General features: G+C 45.7%; 1 protein-coding gene across 1 annotated transcript in view; it reads right to left on the reverse strand.

Annotated features, from left to right (window-relative positions):
* Window positions 1-19876, reverse strand: part of ADAMTSL2 (ADAMTS like 2) — a 190509-nt gene that overhangs the window by 83713 nt on the left and 86920 nt on the right. Inside the window, exon 11 of the mRNA XM_078641958.1 lies at window positions 3037-3415. Within this exon, the coding sequence (XP_078498084.1) occupies window positions 3037-3415 (379 nt within the window). The remainder of the gene's footprint in view (window positions 1-3036; window positions 3416-19876) is intronic.

Here is a 19876-nt window from a genome sequence, read left to right on the forward strand (position 1 = left end):
AAGTTGGCAGTAAATATTTATAGAGAATTGCACCTGGTTAGTGGAAGGGAACGTAACACCAGGATGAGAGCGAGGGATGACCCGTAACCTAGCCTGAAGAACGACAGCCAAAATTGGTTTAAACAAGCTTTGGCTGAAGATTGAACCCAGGGTCTAGAAAATGTTGTCGAAACAGCTTTTAGGTGATTTATGGAAAAAAAGACATCTCAAGATAAGATAACTGAACTGGAGGATCTGGAGACGACTTGGAAAGGGTCCTAAAACTAAAAAGATAGGCGAAAGAAGAGCATTTGGATCTCAAGGTCGACATGGACAATGTTTTTAAATGATCTAAGGCATGAGAAGCCATCTGAAGGGTTGCATGGAAAATGCAAACGGTCCTATCATTCAGGAAAAAGAAGATCACTCAGGATCTTGTGGGTAAAGTGTAAAGATCGTAAAATGAAATCGTTATATCCGAAAGGCAACATTGAAAATGTATTGGAAGGAACTAGATCAGAAAAAAGAAGAGCTCGCATATCTGAAGGATGGCATGGAAATATCTTCATATGAACTAATGCAGGAGAAAGTAGAGCCACAGAATGTGACTGATAAAGTGACCAAGTGTAAAAATAACCAAGTGTTGGGGAAGGCTGGTCCTCGGTATCTGAAAGGTGATATGTGAAAGGTCAAGGGTAAGAAAAAAAAATCAAGATATTAACAATGACATGGAAAAGGTTTTATGATGAACCAGTATCAGATTTGAAGGGTGACTTAGTTAAGTAACATGATAAGCACTGCGTGAGAAGGCAGATCGACGGGATGCTAAGGATGACACAGAAAAGGACTTAGGATGAACTAATGCGGGGAAAAATAAGTACTTTCGGATCTGAAGGATGCTATGAAAGACATCTTAAAGTCAAGTACTGCAGAAGAAGGAGGGCCTCAAGATGAAGAATGACAAGAGAATGGCTAAAAAGAAAAAGATGAGCGTCAGTTTCGAAGCTTTGCCACACAAATAGTTAATGATGGTCCAGAGCAGGAGATCACATAGATTTGAAGGCTGGAATGGTAAAGGTTCCAATGTGAACTAATCACTTTGAATGATCATAGCATGAACTACTACCGAAAATAGCAACCCCTCAGTATATCAAAATTTACAAGAAAATTGAAAATCAGTGTGAACGAGTGTGAAATAAGCAAGAGACAGATGAGATTCGGGATCTGCAGAATGAATTAGAAACTGTATTATGCACCCACAAAGGCGTCAAAGGCTTTCCCTTCAAATGCAGAAATTGTACTTTCAAAATGGTGAAAAGGTAAGAACCCCTCCCACCCTCCATTATGTTCAAGTTCAGCATACTCTGGCAAGCTGAAATGTTGTGATATTTTGATATTACGTGCAAAGAACTAATGCCAGAAAAGAATCCTTCTTGCCATGAAAATGAAGACTTGGAACCAACCAAACTCCTCTGTAACCCTCATGTGATCCAAAAACATTGGGCAGCACTGAAAGTCCAGCCTTTAGGCCAAGGTTTAGCAAATAACCCCAGCCTCATTCTTGCACTGAACTGACAGGGATACACATGGTCTTGTACGGAATATCGATATTAAAAATACTGACTAATGTAAATATTGTGGCCTTAATAATATTTAGAAATATATTATTTCATTGGGTGTAGATTTCCTGTTATTCACTCTGTATTTGATATCTAGGGCACCACATTTTTTTAGACAGTACATGGGTCACCATAGTCTGGTACCATGTCTCTGGTGCAATCAAAAACAATGTAGAGTTTGAATGCCTTCCACTGTATGAGGCTGCTAGCTTTTTTGTCGCATTGTAACACAGTATTTGAATAGATGAAAGAGAAAACATTGAAGCTGAATCTCGACTTTCGAACTAAATTTCTTCGCATCTATATTATACTTTATAAAATCTAGAGTCCAGTGGTTTCTTTCTTTTGTGATAAAGGTAAAGTGAAGCTAAGTATCTCCCAGGGTTAGCCTCATGTTGGATTCATATGGCCTGTGACTTTAGTTAACTCTTGCCCACCCAATATTATCTAAGAATCTAATGCCAATTAAAAGTATGCATTCAGCGAGTAGTATTTCGATAATGCATCCTTTGTACGATTTATTTGACCTTGATCTTCGGATCCTTCTAAGGATAACTTCCACTGTCATTTACCTTGAGTCTATAAATCATCATCAATTTCCACTGAGTATTGATAACTGTATATGGAAGTTAGTCAACAAATATTTCTGCCAACTGTCATGATTCGAACAGGCCTTAAAAGTTGTGTCCAAAAGATTTATTAAGAAGAATATGTTGGATTTATAATGGGGTAGAGTAAATGGAAAAGAAATCCCAGAAAGAAATGTAGTTTTTCGTAAAATATAAAACGTGATTCCTATAAACGTATGTGTCCCTCTATCGATAGTGGTACAGGTATTAGCAATGGGGATCTGAGATGTCCTTACATCACTTCAGTTGGACATTTTTGTTACTGTATTGTATTGTATTGTAATTGCATTTATTTAGTGCTTACTACCCCTGGTGAGATGTCAAATCCATTTTCCGGCGAGTAGCGCGCTACTCCGGTACAAATAAATGAATAGTGGTGGATTAGTATAGTGAAATATGAATGTAATTTGAGTGGTGGATATGTTAGTCAGTTATTTGAAATCAGAAGGATAGTGGAGGGATTATTCATAATTAGTAAACAAATGAATCACTCCCTTAATATGGAAGATCAGTAAAATACAGTGATTCAGCCTATGTATGCTCATAACAACACAGGAGAACAATGTTCTACAGATTAAAAATGACTTGTCTCGATATTTACATTTTTTACATCTTCTTTTTTCTCAGCACATTTATTTGGTTCAATCTCATTTACCTAACCTGGAAGGTGGTGACCTTGCAGTTACCTGGAATATAGGACAAAAATATACAACTCACCTTCATGTTCCTACAACGTACATGATTAGAGATATATGCAGTATTTTTTTGAAAAGGGAAAATGAATTGCAGAAGTAAAGAAGACACCATACCTTGGTTTATGTGTCCGGTTTGTCGGGGGGATCGGTAGTGAAGTTGTGCCATTTAACACCTGCGTCTCCGCTGAAGCATTGGTCTTGTCCAGAGTTAGCTCTAGGAATGTGCGGCTGAGGTTGTATGCCTGACCAACATCACTCTCCTCATAGTCCACATAGAGGCTGTCAAGATGTGGCTCCACGGAGTTGAGTGGTTCCCCTGGAGCGAAGATGCTATTGACTGTCAAGTTGACGAAGAGTTCATTGGAGTCAGGATCTCTGTCCGTAAGTTCGTTTGTAATGGCATTCTTTGAAAGATAGGTTTTGGAGGGGAACAGGGAGCCAGAATTTTGAGTCTCTCCTTCGATCCCTTGAGTGGTAATGGTGGCATTAGTATCTATGTATACACAGAAAAAATACGAGAAAGATAAGTGGCTGCTTAGCAAATAAATGAGTGCATTGTGCAACATACAGATAAACAACAGTATGTTCTCAGTATTATTTGTAAATTCAAGTATATAAAACATTCAACGTGACCACAACTAACCTAAGAGAAATGTAGAACACGCCAGAGATTTTGGCACTTCCTAGAAAGTGTGAAGCAGTCCGGAGATCCTATTTTTAAAATACACTCGATGGGAACAAAGATTAACAGGTCTGAAGTTTAACTTTTGCCTACCAAAACATGCATGAAAAAAAGAGGTAAAAGCTGAGGGTATTAACTAGGCGTGCACAATTTTTTGGTTGGATCGGTGTAATCTTTCAATACCAAATATCGCATTACGTGATCTTTTGTGTAATTATTGCCTGCAGGAGACTGGTTTAAGTAGAAAATGTCTCACTAAGAGACACTGTGAGAAATTGGTATACTGGTTGACTGGTGTGTGAGTCCTGATCAAGCAGCAACCACAATCCTTGTCAGGCTGATGCACAAGCCAACCCTAAATTAACCTGTGCTCAACCCTTAGGTAGCTTGGCACAAAGCAGTCAGGTTTAATTTCAAAGCAATGTGTAAAGTATTTGGGCAAAACTTCAAACAGTAAAACAGTGAACATACCACACAAAAGGGATCCCATTCCTAAATAGAAATATAGTGTAACATGTAATAAATAAAACAAGACCAACCCGAAAAAATTACATCAGTAGAACCGAGTATATTAATTTTTAAAGAATTTAGTGAAAATAGCGCCAAAAAGTACAAAGCACCAACTTGGGATATCTGGTTGCGCTGGACCGGGTCAAAGCCACACTTTCAGGCTAAGCATGAGGGAGCACAGATCAGATTAGTCCTGCTTAAGTTTTACCCTCTCAAGATATCACCAAGAACTCCATTCGCGTTGGAGTGTGCTGAGAGCAGCAAGGAGAGAATCACAGGAGTCTGTCGGCACAGAGCAGACCGAGCATCATTGACAGGCAGGCTGGAGCTTCGCGTTAGTGGTCCCTCGCGAGTGGTCCATGTTGGAGTGTGAAGAGTCGGGATGGCAGTGCTTTGTATAGAATCATGGTGAGAGCAATGAGGTATTGGTGCAAATAGGTCATTTGTGGTCACGAAGAGCCCAAAAGCCTGATTTCAGCTCACTGAGCATCACTAAGGGTCCTGGAACTCAGGGGCACCACTATATGGTCAGGAACTCACTGCAGCTGGGTCCAGGGCCTGGTGCAGGATGTTGGAGAGCCTTTTGTGTCCCTGAGGCTCAGATCAAGAGGCCAGCAGACTAGCCCTTGGAGTCACTCTGGGAGCCCTGGGTACAAGATGAAGTTGCAGGTCCAGTTCTTCCTCTCCAGGCAAGATGGCAGCAGGTTAGCACAGCTGGGCAGAAATTCTTCAGAGTAGTAGCTGCGCAGAGTGGTAGTCCTTTCAGCAGCACAGCAGTCTTTCTTCCTGGCAGAGTATCCACAGGTCCAGAAGTGTTGGTGTCTGAGCTCCAGTATTTATACACAGTTGTTCCTTTAAAGTTGGGAAAAGCTTGTGTGGAGAAAGGACACAGCCTATTCAAACCAGTGATTGCCATCCAGCCACACCTAACCTCCTCATTCTGAGTGGCTGTCTAGGAGGAATACACAAAGACCAACTGTCACCTGCACCCAGAGACAGGCTGCATGCACCAAATGGTTCATGCAAGAAAAGGCCTTCTTTTTATAGTGGCATTATCAAAATCATAATTTGAAATCCAACTTCACCATAAGTTAGGATTTTAAATTCCAATTCCAGAGACACCAAACACGTACTGGATACCTGTTCCCATTTGGAATTTAAATATATAAAATATAATAAAGTAACTCCAATGTTATACTATGGGAGAGGGATAGGCCTTTGAGTAGTGAAAAACAAATGTAAGATTTTTTCACTATCAAGACATGTAAAACTTAAAAGCACCTCTTCTAATTTTTAAATACAATGCACCCTGCCCTCTGGCCTGTCCAGGGACTAACCTAGGGGCTACTTCTATGTATTAAAAAGGAAGGTTTGGGCCTGGCAAAAAAGTTTATTTTTGTCATGTCGAAATGGCAGTTTAAAACTGCACACACAGAGGCTGCAATGGCAGGACAGAGCCATGTTTAAGGCGCTACTGTAGTGGGGGGCACAACCAGTGCTGCAGGCACATTAGTAATATTTAATTTACAGGACCTGGGCACAAGTGTACCACTTTACTTGGGATTTACAAGTAAATTAAAACTGCCAATTGGGTATAAGTCAAACTAACATGTTTTGTTCAGAGAAAGCACAAGCCCTTTAGCACTGGTGAGCAGTGGTAAAATGTTCAGAGCCCTAAAGCCAGCCATATCTTACATGACATTTGGGTGCAGAATATGCCCCAGCGGAGAAAGGTTACTAGATATACCCCTAAAATGTATTTTGCAAGAAATGCATAATCCTTTGAGAAAAAATGTTAATTTCCTGCAACCCTAGCATAGCACTAGTAGAATATGGAAATGGAAAAAAAAGTTCCCCATGCCTTACACTATTTTTATGAGTTCACCTGCAGCTACGTGAGACCCCCAATTGATGGTGTCACAAGGTCAGATTCTGAATATATATTATATTCGTCGGCTGATAAACTTCACAATATCAAAAACAATGGTTGACTATAACTAAACAATTAATTTGCAAACTGAAGATGAGCAGCAAAAAGAATCACTAAATGAGACATGTTTTCATGGTGTGGTATTCTAGCCATGAATTGGCAGTTGGGCAGCATGTGGTGACATGGAAAGGGCTGACATATAAAACATAGATGTCACATGATGCCTGGTGGAGTTAGCATGCTTCTCTGGAATGTATTCTGGATATAGTCCTCAAATTAGTACTCCAGTCGGATTGGGCCTGCAATCTCAATTTAAGCACGGAACCAGATTACAAGCAGGTTGAAAATTCTGTCTCCCTTCCCCTTGCAAACTTCATTAAGTAAAACCTGTTTATCCAGGCAAAGTGTGTATGGAAGAACACTGCAACATTCCAAATTGTATAGCTCAGAAATGGGAAGGCATGGGTATTACTTCATTGCCCTCAATAGAAAAGTGTGGAACTCAGAATATGCAGGTCATTCTACACTCATTAAATATTACATCTGGTGGTAAAGCTAATTACCCATTGTGGTTTTACTTCCCAAATTAATTGGGTGCTGGGAATGAGGCCCTTAGCATTACCATGTTGGTGAAGATCTCAAAGTAACTGTTAGAAATGGGGGTCTCCAATTGGCAATGGTGGGCACCTTTGTCCAAGTAGGGACCCTTACTTCTAGTCAGGGTAAGAAAGTTACGCCTTTGGACAACCCCAGCTCACCCCCTTGGTAGCTTGGCACGAGCATGCAGGCTTATCTCAAAAGCAATGTGTAAAGCATTTGTGCACACATATAGTAACACAGCGAAAACACCACAAATGGACACCACACCAGTTTAGAAAAATAAGAAATTTTATCTAAACCAAACAAGACCAAAATGACAAAAATCCAACATACAGTAATCAAAATATGCACTTTGCAAGAATAACCTTAAAATTCCAGTTCCTTGAAGTCGGTAGCTCCGTCCGGTGCTACCCTGGTGCTGAAAACAACCAACTCTAACAGTTTCGATCATGGCGTCAGTGCGGACCGGTGTCGGTGTCAGAAGACCTGTAAACATTGCCTTTGGTTCCAGCCGACCGTGTAAGTGTGGGCCGGTTGTGACAACCATCGCGGTGTGAAGTGGAACAGTGCGGCGTGCGATGCCCTCAGGTCACAGAGCAGGCAGCGGCTCATTGACGGTCATCCAGTGGTGTCGGTTAGACCGGAGCGGTGATGCAAAGTGGGGCAGTGCTCATTGCGGCACTGCAGGTCATGGTGCAGGCTCCTGTGCCGATCGATCAGCTGGCATTCATGGGCCCAGAGTGCAGTGTGGGACAGGGCAGTGCATCATGTGCATCATGTGACTTATGAGCAGTGTCCCCAAACCAGCGATGTCAGCTTACAGCAGCTGCGTTGGGGAGACCAGGGCGGTGAAGTCAACTGAGGTGGTGCAAGGTGCTGTGCCCGCAGGTCGCAGTGCAAGTAGTGGGTCGGTGGCGGTGGTCGTTATAGTCAGTGAGACCAGGGTTGTGGTGCAAAGTGTGGCGGTGCCTTCTGCGGTGTCTTCAGATCACAGCGGTGTCGGTGACAGCGTCGGTCTGTGGTTACCCTCTGTGGAAACTGGAACGCATGGTCCCAGAGGCGGTACCCAGAGGAAGGTGAAGTCTTCGCTGTTCTTGAAACTTCTTAAACAGGGGGGACGCTCTTCCTCAAGCCCTTGGAGATACTCAGTAGAAATAGTTACAGAAGGTTTAGTCCAGTCCTTTTTCTGCCCAAAACAGTCAAGCACACAGCAAAGTGGTTGTCTATCCTCCCATCTTCCCCAGCAGTTCTTCTTGGCAGGTTCCTTGATCCAAGTGAGTTCTAAAGGCTTGGGGTCTGGGCACCAATATTTATACCACATTTTCCTTTGTTCTCTGGTGGCAGAGAGTCTCTTAGCTCAGTCCAAACCATGTCTGTGCTCTCTGGTTCAGCTTCCTGGCAGGAGGCAGAGACACCATTGTGTACAGGAGACAGGACCCCTTCTGGTTTAAGGCAATCTCCTCCCACTTCTCCTAATGCAGCTCAGGTCATTTCAGCACAGCTGTGAGTCATCCAGGCAATGCAGGGCACACCTCAACCCCCACAGTGGCTGTCTGCAGTGATTGCACAGGCCCTTTCATGACAAAACCAGTCAATTCACAACTCAGCAGAGGCACATAGTATGGTTAAGCAAGAAAATGCCTACTTTCTGAAAGTGCCATTTTCAAACTGACAATTTCATAGTATGGTTAAGCAAGAAAATGCCTACTTTCTAAAAGCGCCATTTTCAAACCGACAATTTAAAAACCATCTTTACTAAAAGATGTGTTATTAAATTCTGAGTTCAGAGAACCTAAACTCCATCGTTCCATCTTGTCCCCATGGGAAGTTATACTTGTAAGATGTTACAAAGTATCTCCCAGGCTATCCTATGGGACAGGCTACCTTTCAATGGTGAAAAACAAAATACACATTATTTCACTCCCACGACATGTCACACATTCAGTACATGTCCTACCTTTCACATACACTGCCCCCCTGCCCACGGGGTACCTTGGGCCTATGTTAGGGGTGGCTCATGTAAGAAAAGGTTAGGGCCTGGCAAGTGGGTGCACGTGCCAGGGAGAGGTGTGGCAGAGTGGCCAGGTGTAATATAGTTGACAGTCTAGTAGCTGGGATGGGAGGAGCTAGATGGGCTGAGGGGAAGAGGAGGAGTCAGAACAGGATGAGGGCAGTTAGAGTAGGGACAGGGTAGAGACAAGTAGCTGTTAATAAAGCTCCATTAATTAAGAACCTGTGTCTGTGGGTCTTTGTAGCAGGATGCTACAACTGGCGACGAGGGTGGGATAGAGCAAGCCCCACTGTGTGCAGAGTCTCACAAGGACACCCTGTCTCGAGCAGCTTCAAAAACGCCAAAAACGCTGCTGAATGGAGCCACGCTGCCGCCTGAAGGACGAGGCCAGCAGCTGTCAAGATTGCCCTTCAAAGTCTGTGAGGGAGCAGAGGGGCCGAAGAAACGAGCGCTGAACCGCTCGAGAGCCAAGCAGTTGATCGCGTTGAAACGTGTCGCACGCTGGAAGCGTGTGCCCTGGGTGAGTGGCCCGTGTGCAGAGATCGGGAGCCCACTCCGACCCTGTACTGTGCCCAGGAAGGAAGAAGAAGTGCCCCAGAGCCGTGGACGGCGTCCACGACGTGCCACCAGCAAGCGCTGCTAAAAGCGCTGCAATTTGAGCCCGGGCGCTGTCGGAGATCGGGAAAACCTCACGCCTAACGCGTGAGGTTTGGCAGGTCGTCGGCGCGAGAGAGCGGTAACTCCGAAAGTGAGTTGGGAGCCTACCCCAACCTCACCTGATGACTGCTATGGCCAAACAAGTGTGAATCCAGGTGGGGACTGCCCCACGAAGGTCTGTTGCCAAGCTCTGCTGAGCGCGGCAAAATTGGAGCCGAGTGAATCCCGACGTCGGAAAACCTCACTCCGGATGCGTGGGTTTTGGCATGCCCCGCCGAAGGACCCTGCAAAGTAAGGCGGGAGCCCACCCCATCCTCACCTGACTGTGGCCTTGACCAGAGGGAGCCAAATCCGGAGTGTGCTGACCCAGAAAACAACTGCCGGTGAGTCCTGTGTGAAGAAAGGGGGTCGAATGAAGAGAGAGAAAGTAGTGGCTGCAGATAACCACGGCGGCCATCTTTGAGTCAGGCAACTTTTGGGACATCCTCCCTGTGCAAACTGTAGGCGGCCATTTTGAGGTCAGGCGAGCTGAGTTTCACAACAAGCATTGGCGAACATAACAAACAAGCATTGGCGAAGACCAAACAAGCATTGGCGAAGACCAAACAAGCATTGGCGAAGACCAAACAAGCATCGGCGAAGACCAAACAAGCATCGGCGAAGACCAAACAAGCATTGGCGAAGACCAAACAAACAGTGGCGAAGACCAAACAAGCAATGGCGAAGACCAAACAAGCAGTGGCGAAGGCCAAACAAGCACTGGCGAAGACCAAACAAGCATTGGCAAAGAACAAACAAGTACTGTCAAGAGCCAACAGACAAGCCGTGGCGAGTAGAAACCAACAAGCAGTGGCGAAAGGAAACAAACAAGTATTGGTGCATGCAAATAAACAAGCATTGGTACATGCAAGTCAACAAGCCTTGGATTGTGCAAATAAACATGCACTGGTAAATGCCAAGAAATAGGCATTGGTAAGGCAAATAAATAAGCGTGGATAACGGCGCGTGAACAACAATGAACAAGTCTTAGCAACCAAGACAGAAGAAGCACATGCAAACACGAGAGTGAATCAACTAACAAGCACGAGCAACCACAAGAGTGACTTACCAAACATGCATTGACAAAACAAATGTCAGCACGGGTGGAAACGCGAACATTGAGAAACGCAAGCGAATGCGCAGTGCGAATGTAATGAAGTAACACGTGTCCATAAAATAAGAGGCACAAGCGAACACAAGGACCAAGCAAAGACAACAGCACAATGGAACAAGCATAAGCAAATGCAAGAGACAGATAAAGACGACACTGAGCACAAACCAAAGTGCGTCTTTGCCGGTTACCTGCTGCTGTTTGGAGCTCCCAAGTTGTCCGCTGTTGCTGATTGCTGGGCTTTCCCTCACCACCGCGGAGCCTGCTTGTAGCGCCCAGTGCGCTGCCCTGACATCGCCGGTCTCCTCCCCCCGCTGCAGCCTCTGACCACCAGTGCTGCCGCCGAGCGGGGGAGTTGAGACCACAAGCCCCAGAAGCCTCCGCGACCTGGACGGAAGTCGCGTCGAGGCTGAGCGCGCCAGGAGGCGCACAAAAAGGGGCATCCCTTCCCGCGTCGCGGGACGCGCGCGGGCAGGCGCCGGGCTAAGGCCGGGCAAAGGGCGGGCCGTCTGAGGCCGTCCGAGGTTGGCCACGGTTGGGCTGGGCCTGGTCCCTTGGTTTCCTGCCCCGAGATCGAGGTCTCTGTGCGCTTTCACGTAAGTGTTTGCTTAACTTTGGTCGTGCGTCAACAGCATAATGCCTCCTAAAAAGTTACCCACACCCAGCAACTCTATAGAGAACTACCTGGTACAAGTTGTTGAAAAAATCAACTGTGACAGGAGAGCTTCGCTGGGCATAGACTCATCCACTCAATCCCCTTTTATAGACATTGAGTCAGAGGATCCCTTTGGTCTTTTAAGCACTTTTAGTACAAACAATGATACACCTAATCCATTTCCGGACACCAGTATTATCCAGCCTAGTGGCACTGTCGCTGGTCTTGAAGAGCGTAGCGCGCAGGAGGCAGCGCTAGAGTCAACTACTAGTCTTGAGCGTCATATTTCCCCACTAGTACCTGTTCCGGGAAAACGGGAATGTCTAAGATCAGCTAAAAATAAAGTGGCTAACCTCCCGAGGAAGCATTCTGAGGAAGACGAGCTAGACTTGACCAGTGAAGCTTATTTCACACTTACAAACGACCAATTTAACAAATTACTGGCCATGATGGACTCTAAAATCAAAGGTGTGGTTAAGCCTCTGGTCAGTAAAATAGACAAGTTAACATCGGAGGTCAACCGACTGGAAGGTCTATTACAACAAACTATGGCTGAGATAGGAAAATTCCCTGATAATGTCTCTGCTAAGATAGAGGAATCTTTAAATAAATCGGTATCCACAGCTATCAGCGGACTTATTCCTACCCCCGCTTCAAACCCACCACCAACAAATTACATTACTAATAGCACTCCTCCTGGCGCCCCCCTGTTTGCACCGATCTCTGCTGCTGTTGCTGATGACCCATCTACAGAAAAAGGGACTTTCGAGCTTGTGGTTGAAGCTTCCCCACTGGTACTTGTCCTTGCCAATGTTCCTCCTTTGGCTCAAGGAGAGCGGGAAACAACATCTTCTCTAATTAACAAATCTTTATCATGGCTAACCAACAACATGGTAATTACTCCATGGGGAAAACAGCAACTCTCCCAAGAGCTCGTCAAAGCCAGAAGGGTCCAGTGGATTGGGGACAGGGTGAAAAAGTTTCAGGGGGAGTGTGTCGTTCTACACTTCTCTGACCCTGGGGTTCTGCCTAACATCCTACCTAACATCCTACCACCACAAAGGAGATCAACCTCTATAGTTCCATTGACTCTGGATTTCTTCTATCCCAGAAAGGGTAGTGGTCCTAACTCAAGCATCCTGAGAACCAAATGGAACATTGTGACTAAAAGAGGGAGGAAGGATGTTGCGCCTGTGGATTGGGGCTTGGGGCTGGAAAATCGTTTTTCTGCATTCTCTAATTTAGATGACTGCGACTGACAACCACCTATCGGTAACCCCATCCCCTTGCCCTGCGCTGATAAAAGAACTCCTGACGCAATCAGTAATTTAACAACAGGCTGTACCCAGGGGTATCCGCTCAATGATCCTCCGGGTCCATCAAACCCAATTACCACTAACCAGGCCAATGGGGGCAGGGCGTCACATAAGCCCACTACACACCCCTGTTCTCCTATGACACCTATCTCGAAGGAAGAAACAGGCTGTAAAATTATTAGCTGGAATATCGCCGGAATTAGTACAAAAAGGAGCGACAACGAGTGGGTCACCTTCGTCGCAAGTCACGACGTCATCGCCCTACCAGAAACTTGGGACCTGTCTTCCAATCAATGGTTGGACGGCTTTGCAGGCTTTTCAGTCGTGGCCCGCCCCAGTGCTGCAGGTAGAGCGAGGGGAGGTCTCTCGACCTTTTTTTCTTTAGACCTCTCTGGCACGCTGAAAAAAATTGATTATGATTCCCCAAATTGTCTAATTGTGGAAAGGCAAATCTGCCCATTAAAAAGCATTCTGTTCATCAATTTCTACAACTCTGTCAATAAAGAATTTGGGGGCAATAACATCACCCAACTGGATGCATTTTTAACTGTTTTTATCCAAAATTCCCCCTCCAGCCATGAACTGGTGTTAATGGGTGATTTTAATATTCACCCCTGTAATCTGGGTTGCTCCGCCCCAGAAGTTACGGAGGCTTGGGAACAGGAGGGTCCACACTTCGAACATACCAGGCGTGGAGAGGATCTGGAGGATTTTCTGGCCAAATTTAACCTCCTTGAATTCACAGCAGGAGAGGGGGTTCCTAGAGCATCAACGTTCAAGGGCTCCCCCATGGGTTCTGTTATTGACTATATTTTCGTGACCTCTGCCATTTTTAAATGTATTATTACCTATTGTACTGTGTTTTCGCCTTTTAGCGACCATAATCCTGTTTCCCTGTCCATCCGCTGGGGGGGTGCTGTGGGACCCATGCCAGGGCATTCTAAACAGGGCTTCACCCTTCGCACAACAGACCAAGGCAGGCGTTTGAAATGGGGGAATGTGGTGGCAGATGAGTTTTACACTAATATCGGTCAACAGATTGAAGAGCACATCAAAATCTGCCAAGACCCGACCGTGCCAGGTAATGACACCATGTCCGCCTTTCAATCAATATGTCATGTAGTGGCTGAGAATCTTACGGTATCAAGGGGTAGGGGTTAACAAAAGCCGCATAAATGGTTTGATTCTGCTTGCACTAGGGCCCTTAGAGCCTTAAAAATGGCCCTTAAAGCACAACCTAGGGACAGGGTTTTGGTTTCAGTACTGAGAAAAGAGTATAGGGCTGCCACAAAGTCCAGAAGGGATAGCATCAAGCAGGAGGCATGGGACCAACTAAACGACATTAACATCTTGAGAGACAGCAGGCAATTCTGGGCGGTAGTAAATCACCCTTATTTTTCAGATTCTCCAAATCTAGATACCGATTGTGTAATACCCGACGAGAAGTGGCTGGCCCACTTCAGCTCTGTTTATGGTGAGTCTGGTGCCTGTTCGCTGCCACAAAACTGTGCAGGTTTTGTGGCCACACCTATACAATTTAACAGTGGGGAAGTGGAAAAAGCAATCTGTGCCACAACAAAGAATAAAGCCCCCGGCCCAGACGGGGTACCAGCTGACTTTTATTTACACTCCCCCAAATTCTGGGCTGGTATCTTGGCTAATGTGTTCACAGCCGCAAACACCTCGCCCCCCCCCAAATACATGGGCTACGTCCACCATCGTGCCAATATTTAAAAAGGGCAGAAGGGATGACCCAGGGTGCTACCGGCCCATTTCTCTCCTGGACTCTGCTATTAAGATCTTGGGCAGAGTCCTTTTAGTGAGATTAAGAGATAGCCTGGAGGATTGCGGTGGCCTGGCTGATATACAGTATGGCTTTAGGGAAAAAAGGGGCACGCTAGAACAGTGCTCAAACCTGCACCTTCTGATTTCTAAGTATACGGTGGCCAAGGAGGGGACCTTGTATTTAGCATTTATGGACCTCTCCTCGGCCTTCGACTTGGTCAACAGATCGAAACTTTGGGAAATCCTAACTAATATGGGAATTGACGCCGACTTGGTGGCTTTTATAGCTTCTATGCATCAGGATTTATTCGCTGCTGTAAGAGTAACCAAAGAGGGAAGATGCACGTCAAGTTTTAGATCTCTACGGGGCGTTAGGCAGGGATGCATATTGGCCCCCCTGTTGTTTACTATCTATATAAATGACCTAGGCAAGCATTTACTCGAGGCAGCATGTGACGTACCGCGTGTAGGAGAAGCTAAGATCCCTGCTCTCCTATACGCGGACGATGCTGTACTCATTGCACGCACAGGGGTATGTCTCCAAAAATTGTTGGATGCTTTTGGGACTTTTATGGACCGGTTGGACCTGAAGGTTAATGCCTCCAAATCGCACACCATGGTTGTGGGGACACAAGGGAAAAGTGGCAAGAGAGGAACTAAAACCTTCTTTTGCAAAGGGGAGATTGTGTCGGGAGTTCCCGTGTTTCCATACCTGGGAGTGCTTTTTGATTGCAGGGGTACCTGGGGCCCACAGATACGTGCAAAAAGCCTAGCGGTTACAAGAACATCTAGGGCCATCTTAAGTTTTGCTAAAAAGCTGGGACATAGACCCATGAAGGCCATCATCCAGGTTTATAACAGCAAATCCCTTCCCGTGGCCTTGTATGGTGCCTCCTTATGGGGTTATGCACGACTAGAAGAAATCCAGGTAGCCGAAAATAGTTTTTTACGTTCAGTCCTGTCCCTCCCCCAATCCTCCCCGGTTTTCTCCATCCATACAGAACTTGGTTTGGACTACATCCAGGACAAACTGAGACTGGCCCCATTAATATACTGGCTTAAGACCTGGTTAAATCCTGAACTACTGTTAAATCACACGATCATGAGGGATGTGATGAGTTTAGAGTATAGTCACAAGATACCATGGATGGCGTATTTGCACAAATCTTTTAATGAATTAGGTCGTCCAGATTTATTCACCTCCCCTTCGTGTATCACAAAGCAGGATGTGAGTCTTATAAAAAAACAGTTTATGTCTAGGGCATACATGTTGCGAGAAGAAGTCGAATTATCAAAACCATCTGTTCGAATGCATTATTTGTCACTCCAGTCACCTGCAATTGAACCCTATTTATGTTTCGTCACTAATCCGTTCCATAGATTTTTGTTAACAAAATTCAGATTTAACACTATTCATTTTTATTTGGGCCATTTTAATACCTGGATGAAACCTGAGTTAGCTCCCCCCTGCACTTGTGACAATTTTTCTGTTCAGGACAGTTTACATTTTGTTATGTTTTGCGATTTCTTCTCCGACCAAAGGAAAAAATACCTGCTACCAGTTTTAAGAGAAGCGGGCTTCTCCCAGGTGAGACCAGCCATGTTATATTTAAAATCACTGGGTAACATCTGTATCACTTTCGCCATGGCCAATTTTCTTGTGGCAGCAACCAGAGCCAGAAGGGGCATGAATTTGGAAAATTGATGTACATAATGTGTTTTTTAAATATTTTAACGTACTGATTTTCGTCTAATTAACTTGCTCATAAAATGATATTGTTTAATTCCTTTTTAAATTGTAAATAATACTGTTTTTATGTACTTTGTATGATTTTAACAAATCGAATAAAGTTAATTTGACTGACTGACTGACAAAGAGCGCCGAAGAGAGAAGAGCTGCTGGGCAGAACTGCAGAAGACCCAGAGGAGGGCAGTCCTACAGAGGACCCCCTGAGAGAGTAGAACCACCCAAGTTCATTCACCGGCGCATACTGGGATGGTTACAAAGACTATCAATTTCTAAGCAAACGACCAGACCAAAGACCTTGACCAGATTCTCCCTCTCTCATGGCGGGAAGAGACGTAGCACAGCGGGTCACTCCAGACATTGAAGTACCGCCCCAGCGGTGCGGACTGATGAGTGGATCTCGGATCTCAAACGACACTGGTGGCTCGAAGCTTTGGAAGATTTCTTAAAAGCCAATGGTGAGCAAAGAGAGAGAAAATGTCTGATACTACTCCTCCATCTGGTGGGTCCTGAGGGCCGCTGCCCAATCAGGACATTTTCCAAAGAGGATACAGAGATCTACAAAAGACTCCAAAGGGAGCTATGTGCCCATCTCAACGCACAGACAGATGTGGATCAGAATCGCATAGTTTTCAATACAGCACGGCAGGAACCAGGCGAACCGTTGCCAAACTTCATCACTCGGTTACAAAGTCTGGTACGAGGCTGCCACTTCAACACTTTTACAAATGAGGATGCGGTTCGACTTCGGATCGTTGAAGGTTGCATAAACCCTGACACCAAGCGCAAGATCCTGCAAGGGCATTGGTCGTTAAAGGAAATTATCAAGAAGGCCGAAATTGGAATGCAGATAAAAGCAAGAGACAGATTCAAGGACGTGCACCTGAGAGCAAACCATCAAGATACCTGGGAAGATAGAACTCAGAAAACAAACAAAACTGAAAGGAGAGAGAGGGAAGGCAGACCAGCAAAAAGACAACGGGAAAGATACAGCGACAAAGAAAGTGACAAGGATTAATCAGAATCAGACTCCTCAGCGTCCGACTACTCAAAGTCAACCAAGGATTACTCAGAGTCAGATGACTCAGAGTCAATCATCCAAAAGACAATTCCAAAGAATTATTCACCCCTCAAGAGTTCCTCAAGGAGTCATTCAAAGTATGACACAAAGTACTCTGACGAGGAAAGAGCGTCAAGTGGGACAGATCGCACTCCTGGACAAGAGAGCATCTTGCACAACAAGTGGGAGAGAAAGACAAACCCTAGAAGAAGGGGTCGCACTGGTCACCACCTGAAGTCGGCGCAGGAACATCAGTCGTCAAGCAGTGAAGACGAGTCCAAGGAAACATCTGGCAGGAGACCACATCACCCCCAGATCAGAGGTGTTAGAGCATCAAACAAGCGTGAAGGAGAAACAGGTCGCACGAGACGGACTGATCCTCCACAGCAACGAACCAGAAAAGATCCATGCATCTTTGGCTCCCGCGACAACGAAGAAACGGAGAGGAAATCGTTAACTTCAGGCGAGAAGGACAAAGAGGCAAAAGCTTGGGATCAAGCACAAGGAACAAGCACAGGGTCATCAAACAAACCCCCAAATGAGACAGCATTGAAGATGCTCCAACAAAGGCACACGGAGAAGCATCTCAAAGACAATTCAAAGGGAAAGAGCAATTTGTCACGGACTACGGAATTCAAAAAGCCATTACACAAGACCGTTTCAAAGAAATGTTTGAGAAGGAATGGGAAGAAGGATCTCTCTGATGCGGAGCGCACATCCATCCAATCCTGGAAGTTGACAAAAGACTTCTCTGACCCAGAAAGCACGTCTATGGCCAGGGACTCCTCTGGTTCAGAGAGCGCGTCTGTCCGATCCTTTAAAAGGGGTATGGCCCGGACCTCCTCTGATTCAGAGAGCGCATCTGCCCGATCCTGGAAGTCGACAAAAGACTTCTCTGACCCAGAGAACATGTCTGTCCAATCCCGTGAGTCGACCAAGTCATGGTCCCGACAACAGGCGTGGCGTCAACCACCCGACCGCACCATGGAACCAAAGGACATCCTTCCCGTCAAGAGCAGCATGTCACACACTAAGGTCTCTGAATACTCAGTCACTCCACCGGACAACCTGTCATGTCAGTCACAAGTATATCCAGACACAGATCAGACACCGTCACCCCTGAAGGGGTCCGCACGACTGACTCACAGAACCTATAAAAGGAAAACAGAGACAGTGGACCTTAGTAACCGGATGGGAAAGGACCAGCCAGTCACTCCGCAAGGAAAGCCGGATGTGTCAGGAGAGAGGGATCATCAGATGAGAGAGAAACATGCCTATGCACAGAAGCCGGACGTGTCAGTAGAGAAATATCATCAGATGAGAGAGAAACATGCTTATGCACCGATAGCTCACGAGCTCGCCAGACAACCCGAGGACGTGAATGAGTTATCGAACCAAACCAAGCCCGTCTCATCAGATAGCACCGTACTGTCTGGCATACATGACCCTGAATTGGAGGGCAGTGTTGCTCTCGGCCGGACAAGACAAAAGGAAGCAAAAGTAGATGCGGGTGTTCGGAAGAGGACCGGAACATTATCCACTCGTGAAAGAGATCGAGCATCTGAACCAACCGTAGTTACACCACCGGAAGGAAACATGAGGACTGCGGACCGTGAGAGTAAACAGTTTACACGCAACGTGGTCAAGAATGCCTTGATCAAGACAACAGAAAGATTGACCAAAGCCAAGCCCACCACTGATTCGACACTACTGAAGCTTGAAAAACAGGCCGTCCGCCGACCCGTGTGGTGGATTGAAGAATTGCGAACATTGAAGACATTAAGTTCATTTTGTTAAGAAAGGGGGAGATGTAATATAGTTGACAGTCTAGTAGCTGGGATGGGAGGAGCTAGATGGGCTGAGGGGAAGAGGAGGAGTCAGAACAGGATGAGGGCAGTTAGAGTAGGGACAGGGTAGAGACAAGTAGCTGTTAATAAAGCTTCATTAATTAAGAACCTGTGTCTGTGGGTCTTTGTAGCAGGATGCTACACCAGGGTGGCTGCCTTCGGAGGGTGGGGCTCAGGGTTGAATCCCGGGGGCAGCTCAGCTCTGCATCATGTGACTCTGGGCAATAGCTAGCTCACTTAATCTCCCCGACCGCCCCCAGCTCCTTGAGACCCTTAGGGGTCATTAGTTTGCGCTTTACAAATACCTGATTGATTGAAGTTGTTTTGGCTGTAAAATCTGCATGCAGACACTGCAGTGGTAGGTCTGAGAACCCTTTGAAAGGCTGATTGTGTGGGTGGCACAATCGTGCTTCAGGCCCACTAGCAGCATTTGATTTACAGGCCCTGTGCACACACAGTACACTGTACAGGGTCTTACTAGTAAATCAAGTAAAACAATCCTGGAAACACCAATCCATAAACTCAATTTACACAGGGAGCACTTGCACTTAGGCACTGATCAGCATGGCAAAGTGCACAAAGCATCTAGACCAGCAAATACAAAACCCAGCACACAGCAAAAATACAGGAGGCAGAGCTATAAAGAACAGGGGAAACCACACCAAGGATGCCAGGTCAACCAGTAACAAATCCATACATCTAACTGAAATTCTGTTTGGTGTGTTAGGTCAGATAGGGTTGTCCGAATTTCCATGACTGGTGTGATGAAGACCACAACCAAGAGTTTTAGATCTTCCCATCTCACAAGATGGACATATTATGCTTGGAGCCACTTCTTGATGGGGCACGCATACAGAGGTCTCTCAAGCATTCTGGCCAAATCATCACTCCTCTCTCTCACCCCAGGTAACCAATGGTAGGAAGCAGTGCTCACAAACAAAAACTGAAATATATACAGTCAAGCCACTGTGAGGGAATGTGAGAACTCCAATACTCAGCAGAGA

This window comes from Lissotriton helveticus, chromosome 5_1 (assembly GCF_964261635.1).
Source record: "Lissotriton helveticus chromosome 5_1, aLisHel1.1, whole genome shotgun sequence".
In the NCBI taxonomy this organism is placed as follows: Eukaryota; Metazoa; Chordata; class Amphibia; order Caudata; family Salamandridae; genus Lissotriton; species Lissotriton helveticus.